The following is an 18,710-nucleotide window of genomic DNA, read 5'->3' as shown; positions in this document are numbered from 1 at the left end:
AGACAAAGCAGCAATTAATTTAAATTGGATTTTTTTTAATTTCGTCTTTCGAAAATCAAATGACCATCAACCCCAGTCGAGTTTTGGAAACCAACTCTCAATCAAATTCGTTGGCATTGTTGTTGTGTACACGTGAAGATATGCAGCAGAAAATTTTGGATGGGTTAGCTGTTGGTTTTCTTTTCATTTGGTTTAACTTCACTTGCAAAAGAGGTAAATAATTTTAAAAACGGCGAGAAAAATGAAATCAATTCACATGTGGAAAAACATCTACAGGTGTCGTACTTTCGTACCACTGGTTTGCTATCTTAAGACGATGAATACAAACACCAAGAACATCAGAAACCTTCTATGAAAAAAACAAAATCAAAAACGAATATTTATGCTACTAAAAACCTCTTACTTGTTGGTTTTGATTACAGACATTCTAAAGTTGTAAAAATCAAAACTTTTTTCGTGAAATTTTATGAACGTGCAAGTTGGCAATTCTATTGGATGTGTGCTGAGAAAATGAAGTCTGTTCTTTTCATGAATCTGGTTCATGAAGTGGAATCCACTTTTTTGTGAGATTTTTCTTGAAGTTGGCATTAAATGGTAGTATCATCAAGCAGTTGGTAATAATGAGACGAACAAACAATGCACTTCATAATTATTGACACAACAATATTGTTTTCAGGCACATAATGACACTCACTCTAAGCAAAGAAAATGAAAGCAGGATGTCGAATTCCGTTGTTTGCTGATGGCGAAGCGATTAAAGTGCCACGGAATAATAAATTAAGCTAACTGTGGGTTTTATGGTGAAAACTATGTGGATCTAACATTGTTTCAATCGTCTTAAGATAAAAACTACCGCTAGATGTCGTGAATGATTTACCATAACGCCGTGTGAAAGAAAGGAGAAAGATGCGTTAAGAGATGCGGAACACAGGCAGGATAGAGACGTCTAAAATAATAGCATGCATCGGGATAGAAAAGCTGATTAACAAAAACAATGCGAAGATAAAGGCTGCGTTGAAGGGAAGTAATGACAAATAAAAAAAATGAAGTACTCAATTTACCCCTGATGCTCCCAAAGGAGATACCTTGCCCAACACCCGTCGCTGTTGATGTGTTCATGCCCGAGTTTTTGAGCACTTCAATCAGCTCGCAGCGGAACGCGGAAATGTCCTGTTTTATCTCGTTGACGTCGTCTTCTGTTACCCCCTGGTTGTCTGATTTGCGTTGTTCAACTGTTACGTAGCGGCGCACCAAGTTCCGCATGATATTCTGAGAAGCAATAACACAGAATTATGCAGTCGTTTTTTGTTTTGTTTTTCGGAGTAATTTGTGGGAAATAATAAAATTCAAAAGGTGAACTGGATTGAAAGAACAGCGACCTTTACGAAACCAGTGGGGGAAAAAATATGCAAAATATACTCGAGTGGGTTACAATGGATGTCATAATTCGTACCCGAATGGTCTTCATGTGCTCTTTCTTATGTGGAGAAGATTTCCCAACGCACTGGCAGTATGCCCACTTGATGACATACCACACGCTTTTCGGTGTCGGAATAATGTTGAAAGGCGGTGGAACCTGTGATTAATGCGCAACATGATTAATGCCGAGAAATTGTTCCACAAAATATACCACGCGATTTAGAAATACAGACCGTTCCTCCTTCTTCGAAATAGCTAATCCACAATTTGCTTCTAGCGAATTTCCATTCCGTGTCAGCCCGTTCCTTCCATAGCAAGTTTTATGGAAATTCAGCCAATTTTTGAGAAAAATGATGTTGTAGTTAAATGTCAATTTAAAGAACAAAAATTTAAATCTATACAGTCATATAATTTTCTCTTATGGCCATTAATAAACTACCATCGGCTCAGAGCTTAGTTTATGGAGAATCCATACAGGGTTCCAAAAAAATTCCGGCATACGAATCAGAATAAAAATCAGGTTAAACACAAGCCAATTTTCATAAATTCTAATTCAGTCAATGGCTCGGTTTGCAAGACGTAATCAGAGTTAAAAACACATTTGTCAATTATTCTTCAGCTGCAACCTCAGCAGGTGAATTCTAGTGCCTGGCCAAATTGTTTACATTGCGTAGAAAGCCATTCACGCTTTAGGTGCGGCTTATGACTCACGGAAATCAGTTGATAAGAGTGATTCATCATGGCGATGAGGAGATTGAGTAGAACCACAATGTTGATGACCGAATAACAGCCAAACATTAGCAGGCCCCAGAAACGTGTGAAGCTTTTTATGCCAACCAACTCGAAATTGTCGAGATCAATTAAGCTGAAAGCAGCCCAGAACAGAGTCTGTGATGTTTCGAACAAGCTGGGTCAAAATAAAAGAGGGCACCAACAAAAGACTTTATTTATTTTGACAGCATTTTTATCATGGACTTTAAGTATACTTACTTTGAAAATCGCCTCCACACAATACAAGCGTCCGGATCCGATTTGCCGTGCCTAGGTGCGTCACAGGCTTGCTTTTCTAGGTCAGCGTAATACCAAAGGAGCTGATTCAAGCCTTTGGCACGTACCGAATGAATCGGCGGGGTGTGCCGTGGCAAAAGAAGTGCCTATGTAAAGATCGTAAATTCGTGAACCATAATTTAAAGCACGATAAAAAAAGTATTTTTACCGCAGGAAAAAGCGAAAAGAACCAAGACGTAGAGGAAGAAGAATTTCATAATATCCATTACCATCCTGCTGAGGGAAACTTGCAGCGGACCCAAATAAGGGTTGACGGAAAAGATGTAGACCAGCTTCAAAGAACTAAATGTTGAACAGCATCACGAGATTAGCATTCTTTGTCGCATCGACGATGGTTTCAGGCTGTTAACAGTCATAAAAAATAACAACTTCTAACGCTAATTTTTGTTTTCCAGTGATTCCATTCCGAATATTTCTATAGATTAGCATTCTACTTAATATAGTAATGTGAGATCCCCTATTTGTCTTGCTGTGACTGTCGTGATACAGTATTGCGTAGCTATTCGACCAATGTATTTAAAAAAATCGTCTATATTGTCAAACTGCAGGGCTAAACTGTGGAATTGCCACAAATGTTCACCATTGCGGTAATAATAAGAATTGAGGGGAAAAAAGGAAAGATGAGTAAAACAAAACGCAATGGTCTATTTTGGTCTCTCGATGTCTGACAGCGTCAAACTGCATTCAATTAACTGTTTTTAGGCGGCGGCCTCAAGAAATAATTGAATCTATACGTGAAACTTCCGCTCCTCTGCTGTAAGTACCCCATTAAACCCCGTGACGAGTAGCCATTAATCGGGGCCATTAATATTTCCACGAAATCAATCATTTGTGAACATCAATTGCCGACTATACCCGTCACAATGTTCACCACAAAAGTTACGATCCTATTTTTTTTTACCTAATGTAACGGGCGGTAACGGGTTATGGTGCATGAATTGGTTCATTTCCATGTGATAAAACTTGGCTAGAATGAAGACTCCTTTATTTTACATATATTTTTTTTTTATTGTGTCAAGTAATGGTGGAAAGCTTTATCACAGAACCGGTTCGCCAAACAAATTGTGGGAGTTGAAAGCATCTATGAGCTACTTTATTAGATTGTCTAGTGGCATACAAGAAAATTATTTTTATTGTTATTTTTTGTTTTTTTTTCAAACAAATTATGCCTAGCTGGTTTGTCTTTCTTGGAACAATCGATAAGCCCTTTTTTCTGTTTTTCACTAAAATTTCTGGTTGCAAAAACCTTATAGGAATGACTTGGTGAAGTAGCTTCATACGTGCCACATATATACTGTAATTACTGTAAACATATGATGAGTGTATAACTAGTTTACTACGAATTGTTTCCATTACTATCAATTAAGTTTATACTTACTGTACATTTCATTTTTCATAGAAATTAAAATAGGGGAAAACAAAAGAAAAGAGAACGAAAAAATGACTATTCCCTGCTGCTGTGGGGTTCGAAACAAGAGAAAGGCTTACTACCTAACCACTTGTTTCAGCTAGTTTCGTCAGTCCCTTATTAGAAGATTATCAAAATTTTAGATGATCACGCGCAGACTAATTTTGCTGTTTCTTAAGCCTTTCTTATTTGATGTTTATGAGAATAGAAGCCATACGGTACCTGAATATGTTAGCTGCGGAAAACAGGCCTTCTGATATCAGCATTGGATCCCAAGTGTCCCATTCTTCTCGAGGCAAAGAGGCTGAATTCGCGTTTTTTGCCATTTCCTTTTGGACCTTTAATAAGAAAACGATCAATTTAACCAATAGTCCCAAAATAAGATCATAATATACATATGTAGGCTACATGTACAACAAAAATTCTTAAGTATAATAGAATTTTTTTACTTTAAAAGGGTAAGTGCATCCAAACGTTTTCATCGAAAAAATGCTAACAATGAAAGGGAAGAGAAAAAGCAAGTTTGGCTGTAATTTTATTCCATGAAATTTCCGCCAGCTAAGTTACAGTATGTCTAATTATTACGGTTTCCTTGGCAGTTTCGATTTTATTTATTTATTTATTTATTTCGTACAGGATTACTTAAGCATTTCGGAAGGAGTGTGCGTTCAATAATTACGAGGATAAAAGGAATCATGATCCTACTTACTTGAAAGAACGCAACGATGCGTAAGGCGACAGTCGCTACGTAGAGAGCGTTAGTAACAAAGTCGATGACGTTCCACATATCTCCTACATATTCCTGTAAACCGACATCCCACAGCTGCTTGATTTCGCTCCAAACTAAACCTATTTCGTCGCCATGATCAATTGCCCGTCATTAAAGAGAACATAATGAAGCCATAAAAAAAATGTGAGCTAAAAAAACACGAACACCGACGTTCGATCAAAATCCCAAAACTGAAGTTGCATTTTCTCCAAAGAATAACGCACGCACGAAAACAGAGTCGGAATAAAGCCCAAACAAATAAATTGCATCAAACCTGATGCTGGTTCTTTTAAAAGATCTAAGATCTAAGATACCCTCGAAATTACACTAAATTTAGAAGAATAAAACAAAAACGGGATATAAAGAAGGTGAAACCAAGCGGTAGGTATGGTAACCAAACAGGCTTATCCAGTACGTCATCACGCTATACGTACAGAGAACATATCAATTACCTAGAAAAGGTTGCCATAGATATTAACCAACCGTATACAAAAAAGCTATTAGCAAAATTTAGAAATTCCATTCAGGCAGATGCTTATTTTCATTCGCTTGCTTGACTGATAATCTTATCGACTGATTTAGAAAACACAAAAAATGGGCTGTTTGGTAAAGCGTACTGTGCAGAAATAGAACTAAACTGAGAATTAGAAAAAAAAAGAATCAGAAATAGACTGCAAAATAACAGTAAAAAAAAATAATGCAGATCTAACTAGTTGAATGCAGTATTCGACACACAGACACAGTGCTCGTAACTCTAACGAATTGGTCGGTAATAAAGCCCCCTTAAAAATATTTTCTTTGTTTTATACTTTACCGCAAACCCAGGCTAAGATGAGCCATTCAATCATTGTTGGGGGAGCTCCTCGTTTGGTAGTGACGTCATCAGAAATCCATTTTTCAAGAACGCCAGGAAGTCGCCCGACCCAGTTTTTGAATACCGTTTCAATTCGTTGAGATGCGAGAATCAGCAAGACTATTAGAAAAAAAGAAAACGAAAAGATTTGTTTTGACGCGTTCCAGTTCCAGCGTTATGAGCGGTCTCACAATTTGCCAGCCCTTTTATACATATACCCAGTTGTATCGGTAAATATTTTGCCATACCGAAGGTGGCCGACGGCCATATCTCCTAACGTCCCAGTTACTAGGGTGAACTTAATGAAATAAAACTTTACAAAGCAATAAATATCGATCAACATTTTCAATCTAAAAGTAAAAGAGGGTTCCCACTTAGAGATTCTTTAAAAATTCAAGAATTCTTGACCCACGCATGATGTTCAATTTTGAACGCAATTTCTATATCCTTATTCGCTACCGTAGAACATTTCAAACAATCCCAGGAAAGTATATGGTCACTAGTTTTAAGTGCACGCGGTCATTATTGATAAGAAGACTTTTGTTTCCATCGTTAACTTGACTTTTCATCTAAAAACGAACGGGGGAATATCAGCACTAAATGGCCGTTTCCATCTAGCACATTAAATTGACAGCGTAGTGTACTTACACAAAAAGGTGAAATACGAAGCAGAGTGGCATATGAACTTGATGAACGGCTTGCGCAACGTTTTCCCGCACGCGAATGCGGAAATAAAATATAGAGGATGGAGAAAAGTGGAAAGAGCACTCCTATTCGAATGACTTCTAAACTCTGCAGTATCATGTTTTTGCGTCGGAAGCCTGGCAGGCCTTCGTACCATATGGAAGCTAGGAGTTGTTGCACGTTTGGATGTGCCACGAACTATCGAGTGAAAAATATAAAATAAGAAGATAAAGTCTATGGATTAAGGATGTCCATTATTGAGTGCAGTTAGCGGACATTACCTTTTTTTGACGGTATTTTATGGCCAATTTCAGCCGGTTGAGACTCATCCGATCTCCGTGTTCGAAAGCGGGACCTTTGGGGTCATGATTCAACATGACTTCCAGCTCGTACGAGCTACGTGTATGATCAAGCAAGGCAGTAGCAAAATCTTGGCATTGTTTCCTCAATTCCTTGGTTGCATTTTAAAAATAACTCTTATTAACGATGAAAGCGCTCTTAGCGAGCTATCACAATGAGCGCATTTTCGCTATTCAATGATACGTTATGGGATTGGTATGCGTAATAAGGTCGAATATGTCGAATCGTACGCATAACAATGCCGTAATAGTAGCCAAGTTTCATCAATTAGTCTACACAAGCTTATCAGGGCACATTTTTACGTAACTGACAGGGTTGAAATTGAGCGATTCTTGCTGGTCATTTTCATATCTCAGTTATGCAACATTCTCCACGAACGAATCATTTTTTCAAGCTATTGAAATTAGATTAGTTTATCTTACCTGATATTCGCTTTTGAACTCGTGTTCCATGAAGCTGAGTCTGCGCAATTCCCAACTTAATTCAAAAGCTGTCAGGATAGGATCTTTACTCGATAAAGAGATGAGTGACGGACTAGCCAGAGCTCGGTAGGCATTTATCCGGGATCGGCTGTGACGTAGACTGTCTTCTTGCCTTGATGTCACGCAATCGATACACCCGCATCTACACGGACATTATTTAAAAGAAAAAAAAAGAAAAAAAGATACATCTTAACCAATAACGTTCTATTATCTTCCGCGGTTTAAGTCCTATATAATGTCGACGCAATTGTTCCGTTCCATCGTTTCTTAATTGCGTGATCAAAATTTGGGAGGACGAATGCGAAAATGCTTTGATCATTTTTGCGTCGAGGACCACATTGTCTACGCCAGAGGCTGAGTTTACCGAAAGATGTTGTTGTCTTTGTTGCCAGCCGGATAAAAATAATTACACTTTGAGGAACAGGAACGTTCAAGCTGAGCTATATCAAAACGAAGAGAAAAAAAAGGCTGGCAACTATTGTGACTGAAAGCAAGCGATAAGGTTCTTGGGTACATTTTTGAAAAGGTGCCTTGTTGTTATTAGTTGTTCTCTCAGGCATACATTTTATTGATATGCTACCATTGTTCCCGACAATCGTGTCAAGAAACATTTCAAACTTTCAAATAAGTTCCAATAAAAAAAAGCGGGGAAAAGTATTATTTTTTAAAGTCATGTTTACAACGTCGAGATGACAACTGATGCAAAGTATAAACATGATTCCTGGGCGGTATGATTACGGCGCACGAGGTGCGATGAGGAAGTATAATCCCAGTCATGACTTTATAGCTGCTGTGTCTGCCTCAAAGTCAACGAATTTTCACCGTGATGGCAGCCCACTCAAAGCAGATGTTTCCCTTGAATGGCCGCTCTAGCATTTCATACCGGAATTTTCAAAGTTAATTCCAGTTTAGAAAAACAAAAAATAAGGCAGCTTCTGCGTCGAAAGTTAAATGCGTAAGCTGCGCGTGGCGATGTTGAGCAGAAACCGGGATTCTGAGCTTGATATACTTCCTATCGTAAGTTTGAATAGAATGTTGTGTACAATAGTCCCCGACAGGAATGCCATGTGCAATAGGATTCTAGTGGAATGTGTAGGCTACATCTGATAGGATAATCGATCTTTAATTATCTAGCGTCTCTATTACTTGAAATTATGTTTCAATCAATATTTTGAAATCACATGATGGTCACTATTGCAAACAGAAACGAAATCCTTTAAGGCTTCTCCTGTTTGCTGTCAAAACTGCGTTATTGATTAGTACACCACAGCGAAAAAATAAAAAAAGACAGCATCCGATCGTTTATCATTTCCGTTTTCTATAATAAAACGGACGCTGTCTGTTTGTGGAAGGTAATGGATGACGGTAAACGGCAGAGCGATGGGGCGTTGATTCGAAGTTTCAGTTCATTTGACTGGAAACCAGTTCAAACGCATAAAGTGTCCGTATCTATATAGCCCTCCATTATCGATTTCCCTCTGGTGGTTTGGCTCTCAGGCAGTTAACATCCATTTCTTTTGCCGTTCTTTTGATTGCGTGAAATGGGCAGTGCCAACTCCTCCTCCCTCAGTCTCTTTGACCCGACACTCGTCGGTACAAGTTATAACGAAAGTGCTGCTGTTATAAAGCCCTCGACTTATTGGCAGCCAAATGAAAAAGTTATATTAACTTGATTTTAACGGCTGTGAAGCCATTAATAATAGATTACCGCTATTCTTGGTCCTTGTCGTTCTTCCCATTCCCATTTTTGTTTGATTTAAGAAAAACCCAGGCAGCTAATTTTCATGATAAATTTCTGCTAAACTTTTTCAATGTTGTATAACAACTACCGTTTGGGTACATGTCAGTTTGTTGATTGAACAGCAATGAAGCGTGAAGTTAATTACTAGATAATATTTGCTGAGGAGTTGATTACTTGAAAACCAGATTTTTTCGACAGTGTAATGATTAGCTTTAAATAGAATGAAACGAACAAAAAAGAAATTGAAAAAAAGAACGATTGAACGTGAACTCTGCCTGCTTACTTAACAATCCGCTTCGTAAAATAAACATATTGCATATGTTTGTCTGTCTGCAGTTGGCCTTTCTCCCATTCCCATCAGTTAACTGGGATGCCTATCTAACGTAGGTCGCTGTTATACTGCAGCTTATAACAAAACAATTAAATACCAAGCTATACCCGTCAATTAATTCACTCGGCTTTTCTTGCCTGTTTTCGACTCTTCTCTGTGCATTCGCGTGGCACTCAATTAGTTGCCAGTATACCGTTTGTTTCGTTTGAAGTTTTTCTGCTAGATTACCCCGAGACTCAAAAGCCGAACTGAGGTGGAAGGCATGATCTCTTCATATTCTGGGATGTATCGAATCGAATCGACTCGCCCAATAAAAAAACTATAACGAAAGAAAAAGACGTAAATGTTTATGCTAAGTTAATAGCATTTTTTTAAACGTTTCTCCTGTCTGCTGAACTATTTTTATCTCGTTGCCCACGAAAACACTCGACTGTTGGCTGATAGCTGTAAAAGCTTCGAATATCGCAATAAATGCCCGTGTTCAACTGCCCGATTACGATTCTTAAATTCAACAACACACTTAAAAAAAGTATAGTTGAACGCAAGTTATTACACGACGATAGTGTTGAGTCAGACTGATTTTTATAGGATATCAGCGCATGTTCCTTTTTTTTTTTTTATGAAGTATTGATTTAAATAGAAGAAGAAAAATCGACCTGTCGGTCTAACGTTTGTACCTAACATCGTGTGGCGCTGGAAGTTTGGCTCCCCGATCCAATAGAATCTTGATGATCTCGTAGTTGTCTCTATGGGCCGCAAGGATCAACGGTGTAATGTCGGGGGTGAAAGTTGCCGTATCCGGTTGCAAAGCCTCCCAACTCTGTTCGAGTGGATACGTCAAATGTTGTTTACATGTTGCAAAATTCAAAAATCAATAGATGAATAAACTAGATTTTTCAAAAGCAATTATTCTAAGCATCTATGATAAGCTGTTGCTAAAAGTTGATGAATCCTTTTAAATTGAAATTCGCCTTACGTGAGGTTCGCCTTCTTTGTGTAGTGTCTCTTCATGGTCGAGCAACACTTCAACGGCCTCAACGTACTCCTCGGAAATGGCATGCAGTAAAGCGTCCTTCGTCTCGACTCGATATTCAATCAAAAGTTCAACCATTTCCAGATTTTCATTGTCAATGGCCATTAAGAGCCCAGAACGTCCCAGAGGATCCACGCAGTTGACGTCGATGTAATTTGTATCTCGCGCCCTTTGCAGCATCCTACTCGGATTTAAATATTTAATTTGTTAGCAAAGCTCTTTACAAAACATTTTCAAAGGTAAACAAGTAAAAAGAAAAAGAAAAGTTGAATGAACTCTTGCTCTGGGATGCCTTTTTTAAACACATTTTTCCCCCAGATTTTTGATACGGGAAAACATTTTTTATTCATTGACTTTGCCCATCTCGATAAAAAAATTCCGCTTACACATGCAATTATGACAAAAGGTTTAGGAAGAAGATGATGTTGGAAATCTTGATTTTCCAATGCTTCAATGGAAGATAAAGTCGACTGTTCAAGGGGCTTATTATTATGGAAGTTTAATTTAAAAATCTACTTATACTTTAACATCTAATTCTGACTTCTTGAATTGTAGATACGGAAGAAAAGCTGCTCCAGAAATTTAGCATTGACAAAAACGAATCCTACTTTGTTTATTTATGATTAAGTTTTTTTTTTTTCGTCAGGAATCTGCAGAATAAAAATCAACCGGGTGAAACTGGGAAAATACACGCAGGGCGAGGACAAACACAGTTCTTTTAAAACATTTATTATAGCGCCAAACTTGAATAAAAAGTTTGCGCTTTGTTTTCCAAATTCCTAGAAAGCTCGTTCTGTAGGAAAATACTACAAATCCACCGAAATGGTGGAATGTTTTAACATTAGAGGGGAACACATGCATAACATTAAACTTGCAGTGGTCGATGTTCGATGCACACATTACGTGAACAGCGTGTTAAATGACAGGAAGAGCAGCATGACTAGGGCATGGCATTTTTATTCCTTTTTTCCCTTTTTGCCAAAAACAAGCTTATAGTATTGACATACTCTATGTGTTCAGGAAACGTGTACAGAAACGCGGAAACGACCATAGGCGTATCCGACGCTAATGTTTCCTATCCGGCAACGTGCGCGTAAGCACAGAAAGCGGCTCTTGGTATTGAGCTACAGCAGTGACTATCGCCAATGTATTTACTATTTTTATATCCGTTAGATATCCCGATTGCAGCTATTTTACGCGCGCGTTGTTGGATGGCAAACATTAGGGTTGAACATCCCCAAAGGACGTATATCTTGCCGTATATCTAATATTTCTTTTCTCATAATATCACGTATGTGCGAGTCAAGTGAATGCAAAACTGTTACCCAAATCGTTCTCATCAAACGAAATCTCTCATAGAAAAAAGAAGGAAGTAAAAAGGGGTACAATATTTCTAATAATGCAGATTCTTATCGTTGCGTAAAAAGAAATACATAGGCAAAAAAAAAAAAAAAAAATGCAGATCGAATATCGGGGAAAACAGAAGTTCTTGGATTTATGTCAACAACTGATACTTATTTGCAGAAACTATCATCAGTGTGTTGGTGGACTAGTTTCAAATCTTACCTTCTGACAGTGGCCACATCTCCCCGCTCGACGGCGAGAAGGAATTTCTTTTCTTCGAACGAAAGTTGACCCATTTCTTTGTGTGGCAGCATGTCTTCGGCATCTTCAGGACACTCTTGAATCTTTGATCCACAATGCTCATAGCTGGAACAGTATGTTTCGCTTTTGCCACCCACTTTTTGGCTTTCCTGTTATTTTATGAAACATTTGTTGAATCCCCCAACGTCTTATGATTTGTGTGTTCTTAAAGAATTATCAGGATCTATATAACGGAATTTCGCGTTCAATCATTTTTGATTGTACGGCATGGCCTTCTGTGTTACTTAATAACTCACGGAAACTGTTTTCGAGTCCGCTTTCAAGAATGCCACCGAAGATTTCCATAGATGGAAACCAACGAAATGTGAGAAGTTAATTTGAAAACTTATTTCATTAGCGTTGAACTTTATTGGCGCCTTGATATTTTATGCGTTGGCTTTTGCCTAACGACACCGAATTTGTTAACTAGGTATGCGAGCTCACTGCCCTATCAGAATGAATATGTGATTTTTAATGCACATTTGAATGCATTTCGTTACTGATCTTTTTGAAAGGCTTCATTGAATAACTAGAGCAGGGAAATAAAGAATCCTGAACATATAAACGTTTAAAAATAAATGTCACATTCTTGTTCGAGAATTTCTGAAAGATTTAATAAGAAAATTGTTGTTGTTGTCACCATGAAGTTATGGCAACACTCACGCTCTAACAATAACATACGGTGCAGTCCTTAAAATGCGTGCTTGTGCTACAAGAATGTGTGATGAAGAAAGAAAAATACCATTTGATTGGTGGGCGGAAACAGCGTATCTCGGAGGTCGGCATCGCGGGTTCTCATGGTGTTGATAGGATTCAGTCGAGTGTAAAGAGACAATTGACAGCTTTCTTGCCACCGTATAACGCTAGAAATTGGTGCCCCACTTTTCTTTCTGCAAGAGAGCGGATGGTTTTATAGAAATGTTCTCACTAGATTACACTATACGCTTTGAAAGCGCTGGCTTTGAAGATAAAGACATGAGGCCAATAAAAACGAGTACTAAAGAAACGTTGAAATACATTTTCACCCGTTCGTTTCCTTCGACTAGAGCAACGCAGTTTTGAAATTAAAATTTAATCATTTTCAGACAAAAGAGTAATCCGCGTTTAATTCAGCAACGCGCTACTTTATTGCCAGCTTCAAAGGTGACATTATTAGGTTTTAATGTTCTCTGTTTTCTGTTGTTAAGATATGTTTGTCGAATGGCATTTCGACATAAACGATGTAAAGAACGCCAGACACATTCCAAGATTAAACGCGGCTTTACACTTAAACGGAAGACCATCGTTGGCTTTGACACTTAACAGGAATATTTTGTAATCAAATGACTAGTCTGCACGATGTTCGAACTTGTAAAGCTAATTTTTTTATGTTTTCTTTAAACTCTTTTCCGATGCTCGTGTTTAGTTGTAGAAGAAGGATTTTTCGCCATAGAAAACGGTTTGCTGAGTACCAAGGCTCAAACAAATAAGCAATTTCCCGGTTGCGACTGATCAGGTCTGCAGGGAAACGATCTAAAAATAACCAAACAAGCGCTGGCTAAATCGAGCTAAAGCAATAGGATGGTAATTGAATGAACTTGTTGCACCATTAGTCTTCCCGCCTTTCTTTGCGAAAATGAGAAAAGCAATTTTCGTCATTTCGATTCGGCCAACGTATTCATAATTTACAATTCGTTCCATCAGCATTGTGAGTCATGAATTTTAAGATTTCCACCATTTTTTTTTCTTTTTTCTTTCTAGATAAAGTAATAAATGCGAGGTTTTGAGAAACTACTCCGATCGGAGAAAAATCACGGAATATTCTGAAAGCTATTCGCAGCTGCTACCATGGTAACGCGTTCAAGGCCTTCTACGCAGCACCTGCAGTTCGTCATTTGTCAACTTGAGAATCACGTAAGAAACAGTTCTAGACATTTTAAAAGCTAGTCGTCAGCGATGGGAATAAGGATAACACGAAAATACAACACGGAAAAATTTCATATGCAACACGGCGCCACACAGCGATTAATCATGTTTTCAAAAGTCTTTTACCGATAGACCTTGAGAATTTCAATCTTCACAGATTAGATAATTTATCGTTCTTGTCACGGTTAAAGCGACCGTGTGTAAAAGAAACATTTCATTTGCCTTTTTATCGCTTTTCATCCTTCAATAGTTTCTTCTGTTAAATAGTATATAGGCCTAAAAGCATTAGGCTACACTTAATGTGTGGTTTTATTAGTAGCCTATACTCTCTTTGTTTAGTCTTAACCGGATTCATTCGAGCTGATTTTTAGCTTGATTTAAGCCAAGTAAATTTACAAGAAAGACTACGCTCCGAATGCAAAAGGCATGGCGCCGTCAGGCTGGTATAAAAGCTCTTTCTGGAGTTTCAAACTCATGGCATTACGACTGGACGAAAAGTTCTGGGATTCGACTTTTTGAATTTTTCCCTGTTTTCACGCAAATATGTCTGTCTCGGTCATTGTGTCCAGACATACGTATATTATGGATTTTTATGTTTTGGGCTTTTATACGAATATATACCTGGACTGGAGGTTTAATCCAGTCCACATTTTTGTAGGCTAACGCAAACTTTTGACCCAAGTTGTTGGTAGTTTTGATTAGCAATTCTGGCTACCGCGAAGAGAGTATTAGCTGCCGTTCGTTTTTTACCGCGTCTATAGGAGTACCGAGAGCTTCTGGGCTTAACGAACAGAGCGGGGTTACTTGGAATCGTAACTAGAATGTGACTCTTTTCGTATTTTTTTTTTTTTGCGGAAAAGCCAATTGTTTTTTATCGTTTTTTCTTCGGTTGAATTTAATCCATTTCATTTTGGTAGGTCATTTGGACTTACTAAAAGTGGACCTATAGTTTTCCGTCAAGGTTTTATGCACTCAACAAAGAATTGATTTTTATGGAATATGTTAATTAGACCAACTTCCCTGTAGAAATATACGCTGGGAATATACTTAAATACTTCTATACTATTAAATAGAATTACACGAGTAGCAAGTGCGTTAGCCTCAAAAAAGTTTTCACCGGTTTCCCTCCTTTTTATTCACGAAAGACGATTTTCAATCCGAAGTCTTGCTAGAACGATAAAAGTTATACTTTCTTCTACATTTTCTTGTCCAAAAAGACACGCCGTGTTGAATGACCAATAGATTGTAATCAAACTAAGCGTTTATCACGTGGAGGCGAATAGGTGTTCCGTATCTTTGAAATAATTCCCGTATCGTTTCTTTTAACTGCGGTGAATCAGCGAACAAATCCTGATTGCGTGCCACTTCAAGTTAGCATCGAATCCGATGTGGAAAAATGATATTGGAAACTGGCGTTCACTTCAAGTAGATAGCACACATATCACAACATGTTGGTATTACGATCTCGTTCTGTCCACTGACAAGGGCCATCCAAGGCACTTGTAAATAATTGAATTCCGTCGTGGCCTGCGTAGTATATAAACAAGCTGTCGTACATTACGCGCTTTCATGGATTTGTATTCCCAATAAAATAAGGCCAAAATAGCTAAACCAGCTAGATAGATATAGATATAATAATGATGTGTGATATTATACGAATTTGGAATGAATTCTTAGTTTAGCACAGTTTTTCTGCATATAACTCTGAATATATAGTGGATTGCATATTAGACCTGCCTGCCAGCTAGTGAATCACTCATCATTCGTAAAACGAACGGTTTGCAATTCCAGAAGGAGGTGGATGCGATATTCGTGAATTGTCCTCAGAGAATGTATATATAATAATTCGAAAAAAAACTAAATTTACGAGATGCGTAACTCTTCGATTTTCGCGACATTTTCCTCTATAGCTGTCAAATCCGCTGTCAGTAAGCTTACTGAAATAATAGCTGCATAGTTTAAACGGCTATCCAATTTCGATTGTTGTGATGCGTCTCTGAGAACACATAATATACTAAGTCCACTAAATTCACTTAATTGATGGCAAGACAGCTGATGACCTGGGAGTTGTGTCGAACTGAAACAGCTTATGTGATAGGAAAAAAACTGCGCTAATCGTTGTCATCCTTGGTGCTACACAAAAGGCACTCGTGTCCGTCACTGTTGAGACATTTCCTTTTTCTTTTTTTTTTTATTTTCTTTATCGCCATACGATGCCCAACTGCACATGTAGCTGCCAAAGACAAGACAATAAAAGAAAATCTAATTCTAAAGAAAAGTAGAGCTTTATAGGGCGCCGGCAGAGATTGATCAGAGTCTTTGTCTGACAGCAATAATCAAACTGTCCGAAATTTTTGTCTAGTACGTAGGAACACCCTCTACATTCGAAGACGGTAGTGTTTCCTCTCTTTGCCTGCTCTCTCCGTTGCCCATTTCAGCATCTCCGCCCCAGCTATTGGCTTAGTTCCAAAATCGATTCCACTAGTCAAGACCTCTCTCATTCTTTCCCTTGCAGCCGTTCTTTTTTCTACGCTCGTTCTCAAACGCTCTGCCATTCGGCGTGAGTTCTCAACAGTCACGTTTTTTTATGATTTTTTTTTTTGTTCTGCTCGTACGGATGGCTTACATATTATCCGTTAGCTACTTCCTTTCTTTTTATCTCCGGCATTTTTATTCGTAGCTCTTATGATTGAGAATATGGCTGAATAAACGTTAAATTCCGAGAACTTGCCGCTATGCTTAATCACAAACATTCAAAACAATGATAAACTGCAATCACGTGAATGAATTTTCCATATGATTTTTTTCTTTCTTTCGGAATTTTTTTTTTCTGAAATATCAAATGAATTTTTCATGGAAATTATTGTTTACTCGTGTCGAACAACCGCGAACGACGACCATTAGTTCGTTGGCTGCTATGTAGAGACTTTTAACTAGTCATTATTGATTTCGCGAGATCTATTTCAGGAACGCACAACTTTTAACTCGTTCTGCAGACAAAGGAAGAGATCCTAGCCATCTTTGATCCTGAACGACCATCGAATTTGAAGCAAAATTGACAGAGTTGATCTGATTGAGGACAAAGAGCCAACGCAGACATATTTTTGAAAACGAAGCAGGTGTAAGATTTTTTAAAATTAATTATTTAATTTTTTTTTTTTTAGTTTGTGGACCGCTGTGTAAGCAGCTCAGACCAATCTCGGAGGCCCTGCTCCCGATCGATTTACTTTTCTTGAGCACATCCGCCAAAGAAAACCTACTTTGTCTCCAAACGCTTTGTGTCCTAAAGTGAAATCTTTTATAAATCTCCATCTTGTATTCCCTAAGATAAAATTTTTTTAAAATAACGTCTAAGGGTGACCTTTTCTTCCAGCAAGACATTTCGAGAAGCTTTTCAAATTCGATTTTGAATCACCGGAAAAAAACAAAACAAAAATCTATTTGATGCTACTTGTCTCAAACTTGCCAACCGCTTATTCTTCGTCTTGGTTTTAATCAATTGCAATTACAGTGTTTAAACCATAGAAGAAAAGTCTCTGACAATTATTTGTTTACAATTTTGGCCGACTCCGTGTACAAATAGGCTTGATTGAACAAAGACGTAGCGCTTACCGTTCCGCGGCAACAACAAACAAACAAACAAAACAAAAAAGTCTGCAACAGCATAATCCCTAAGGTCATATTAACCATAGAAATGGACGCACCAAATACGAGTATACTACATGATCCTCTTCAAACAATCACGGTGAGGCCAAAAAGAAAAGTGTGCTAGTTACGCTATAAAGGTTTTGTTTAGCCAGCTTCCCACTTTGCACGCCATCTTATTCGTGCAGAATAGGAAAGAAAACGGAAGCTTGATGATTTAATAGTGTCAGCTCAGAGCCATCGCCATCCCCCTCCCCACCGTGTGTTAAATCCCCGGCATGCCGTATATATTAGAAATAATTTGCACATATTTCTGTAACGGCTATGTGAAGGCTGTGCTTTCAACCATAAGCGTTTTTGTATACCAAGAAAAGAAATGTTTGTTATAAATCATATGGTTTCTGACGTCAAGCTTAAACACATCTAAAGCAAATAATCATATCGATCTCGACATAATGGCCAAACAGTTTATTTACATAACATGCGCTGTGATTCGTAAATTGCCAACTTTCCCCCTAAACTTCATAGAATCTTCATTTTGTATATTTTGTGTCTGCATATTGTCCTTCTATTTGAAATTCACGCCTTTTTCTCTTTTTGAATAAAATGAACTTCGTTTAGAAGCCAGACCTGATATTCCCGCCGTCTGAATTTTTTGATTGAAGTAGTTTTAATCCATAAGAAAATCCCGTGTTTTATAGGGGAATTGGCGCCAACAACCTCCAAAAATGTTTGTTTTTTTGTGCTTTTTTAACACTTGCAAAATCTATTAACTTTCAATTGCTATCAAAAACAATTTTTAAAAATCAAGGTGGTGCGTGTGAACTGTCGAAGGATAGAGAACGGACTAGTTCGTTGCCATGTAAAACTAGAGGATCACATCTTGTCTTTTCTCCTTTCCCTCTCTAGTTTTCTCCTCCTTTTCTTCTGTTAGTACGTCTGTTGCCAAACCATTTCGGTCTTGCGCCGACGCAACAGCGCCCATCCTCGCCCAACAAATACTGACGCTCGATCAGCTTCGAGATTCTTTCTTGTATATATATACGTACAATTCCATCCGGATTAATAGAACTTTGTCTTTGCCTTTCTTTGTTTAACATTAGATATTGTGATGATGTATTTCCACAGACGGACATTTTTCCCCCTTTGGCTTCGTAGGCTACTGTAAGTCTTCTTTCGGGCTTTGTCCTCAACACCTAAGAAAATGTTGATGAATCACCAAACTACTGTGTGTAGCTATACATCCGACCTACATAGATTGAGGGTACCAAACTGCACAACTGGCCTAAGTTGAAAATTTTGCATAAACCGGCTGTTGTTTCTCGCACATTAAAATGGTATGAGGCGCATTGCTATGCTAATAGAGTT

The 18,710-nt window shown here is 38.0% G+C and overlaps 1 protein-coding gene across 1 annotated transcript; it reads right to left on the bottom strand.

Moving 5' to 3' along the window:
• Positions 1-850: 850 nt before the first annotated feature.
• LOC123477502 (transient receptor potential-gamma protein-like) lies at positions 851-18,127 on the bottom strand. Its single transcript, XM_045180882.1, is given in 18 exon segments — positions 851-1,269; positions 1,454-1,576; positions 1,653-1,724; positions 2,131-2,326; positions 2,410-2,521; positions 2,636-2,769; positions 4,118-4,233; positions 4,605-4,744; positions 5,479-5,637; positions 6,166-6,237; positions 6,240-6,399; positions 6,483-6,653; positions 6,984-7,185; positions 9,793-9,935; positions 10,092-10,329; positions 11,715-11,902; positions 12,535-12,682; positions 17,973-18,127. Coding segments are annotated over 17 exon segments (2,679 nt in total). The 5' UTR covers positions 12,592-12,682; positions 17,973-18,127; the 3' UTR covers positions 851-873.
• Positions 18,128-18,710: the final 583 nt, after the last annotated feature.

This window comes from Daphnia magna, unplaced genomic scaffold (genome assembly GCF_020631705.1).
Source record: "Daphnia magna isolate NIES unplaced genomic scaffold, ASM2063170v1.1 Dm_contigs074, whole genome shotgun sequence".
Lineage (NCBI taxonomy): Eukaryota > Metazoa > Arthropoda > Branchiopoda > Diplostraca > Daphniidae > Daphnia > Daphnia magna.
Note: the sequence above shows the minus strand (reverse complement) of the source record. Positions and strands in the feature narration are given on the sequence as shown.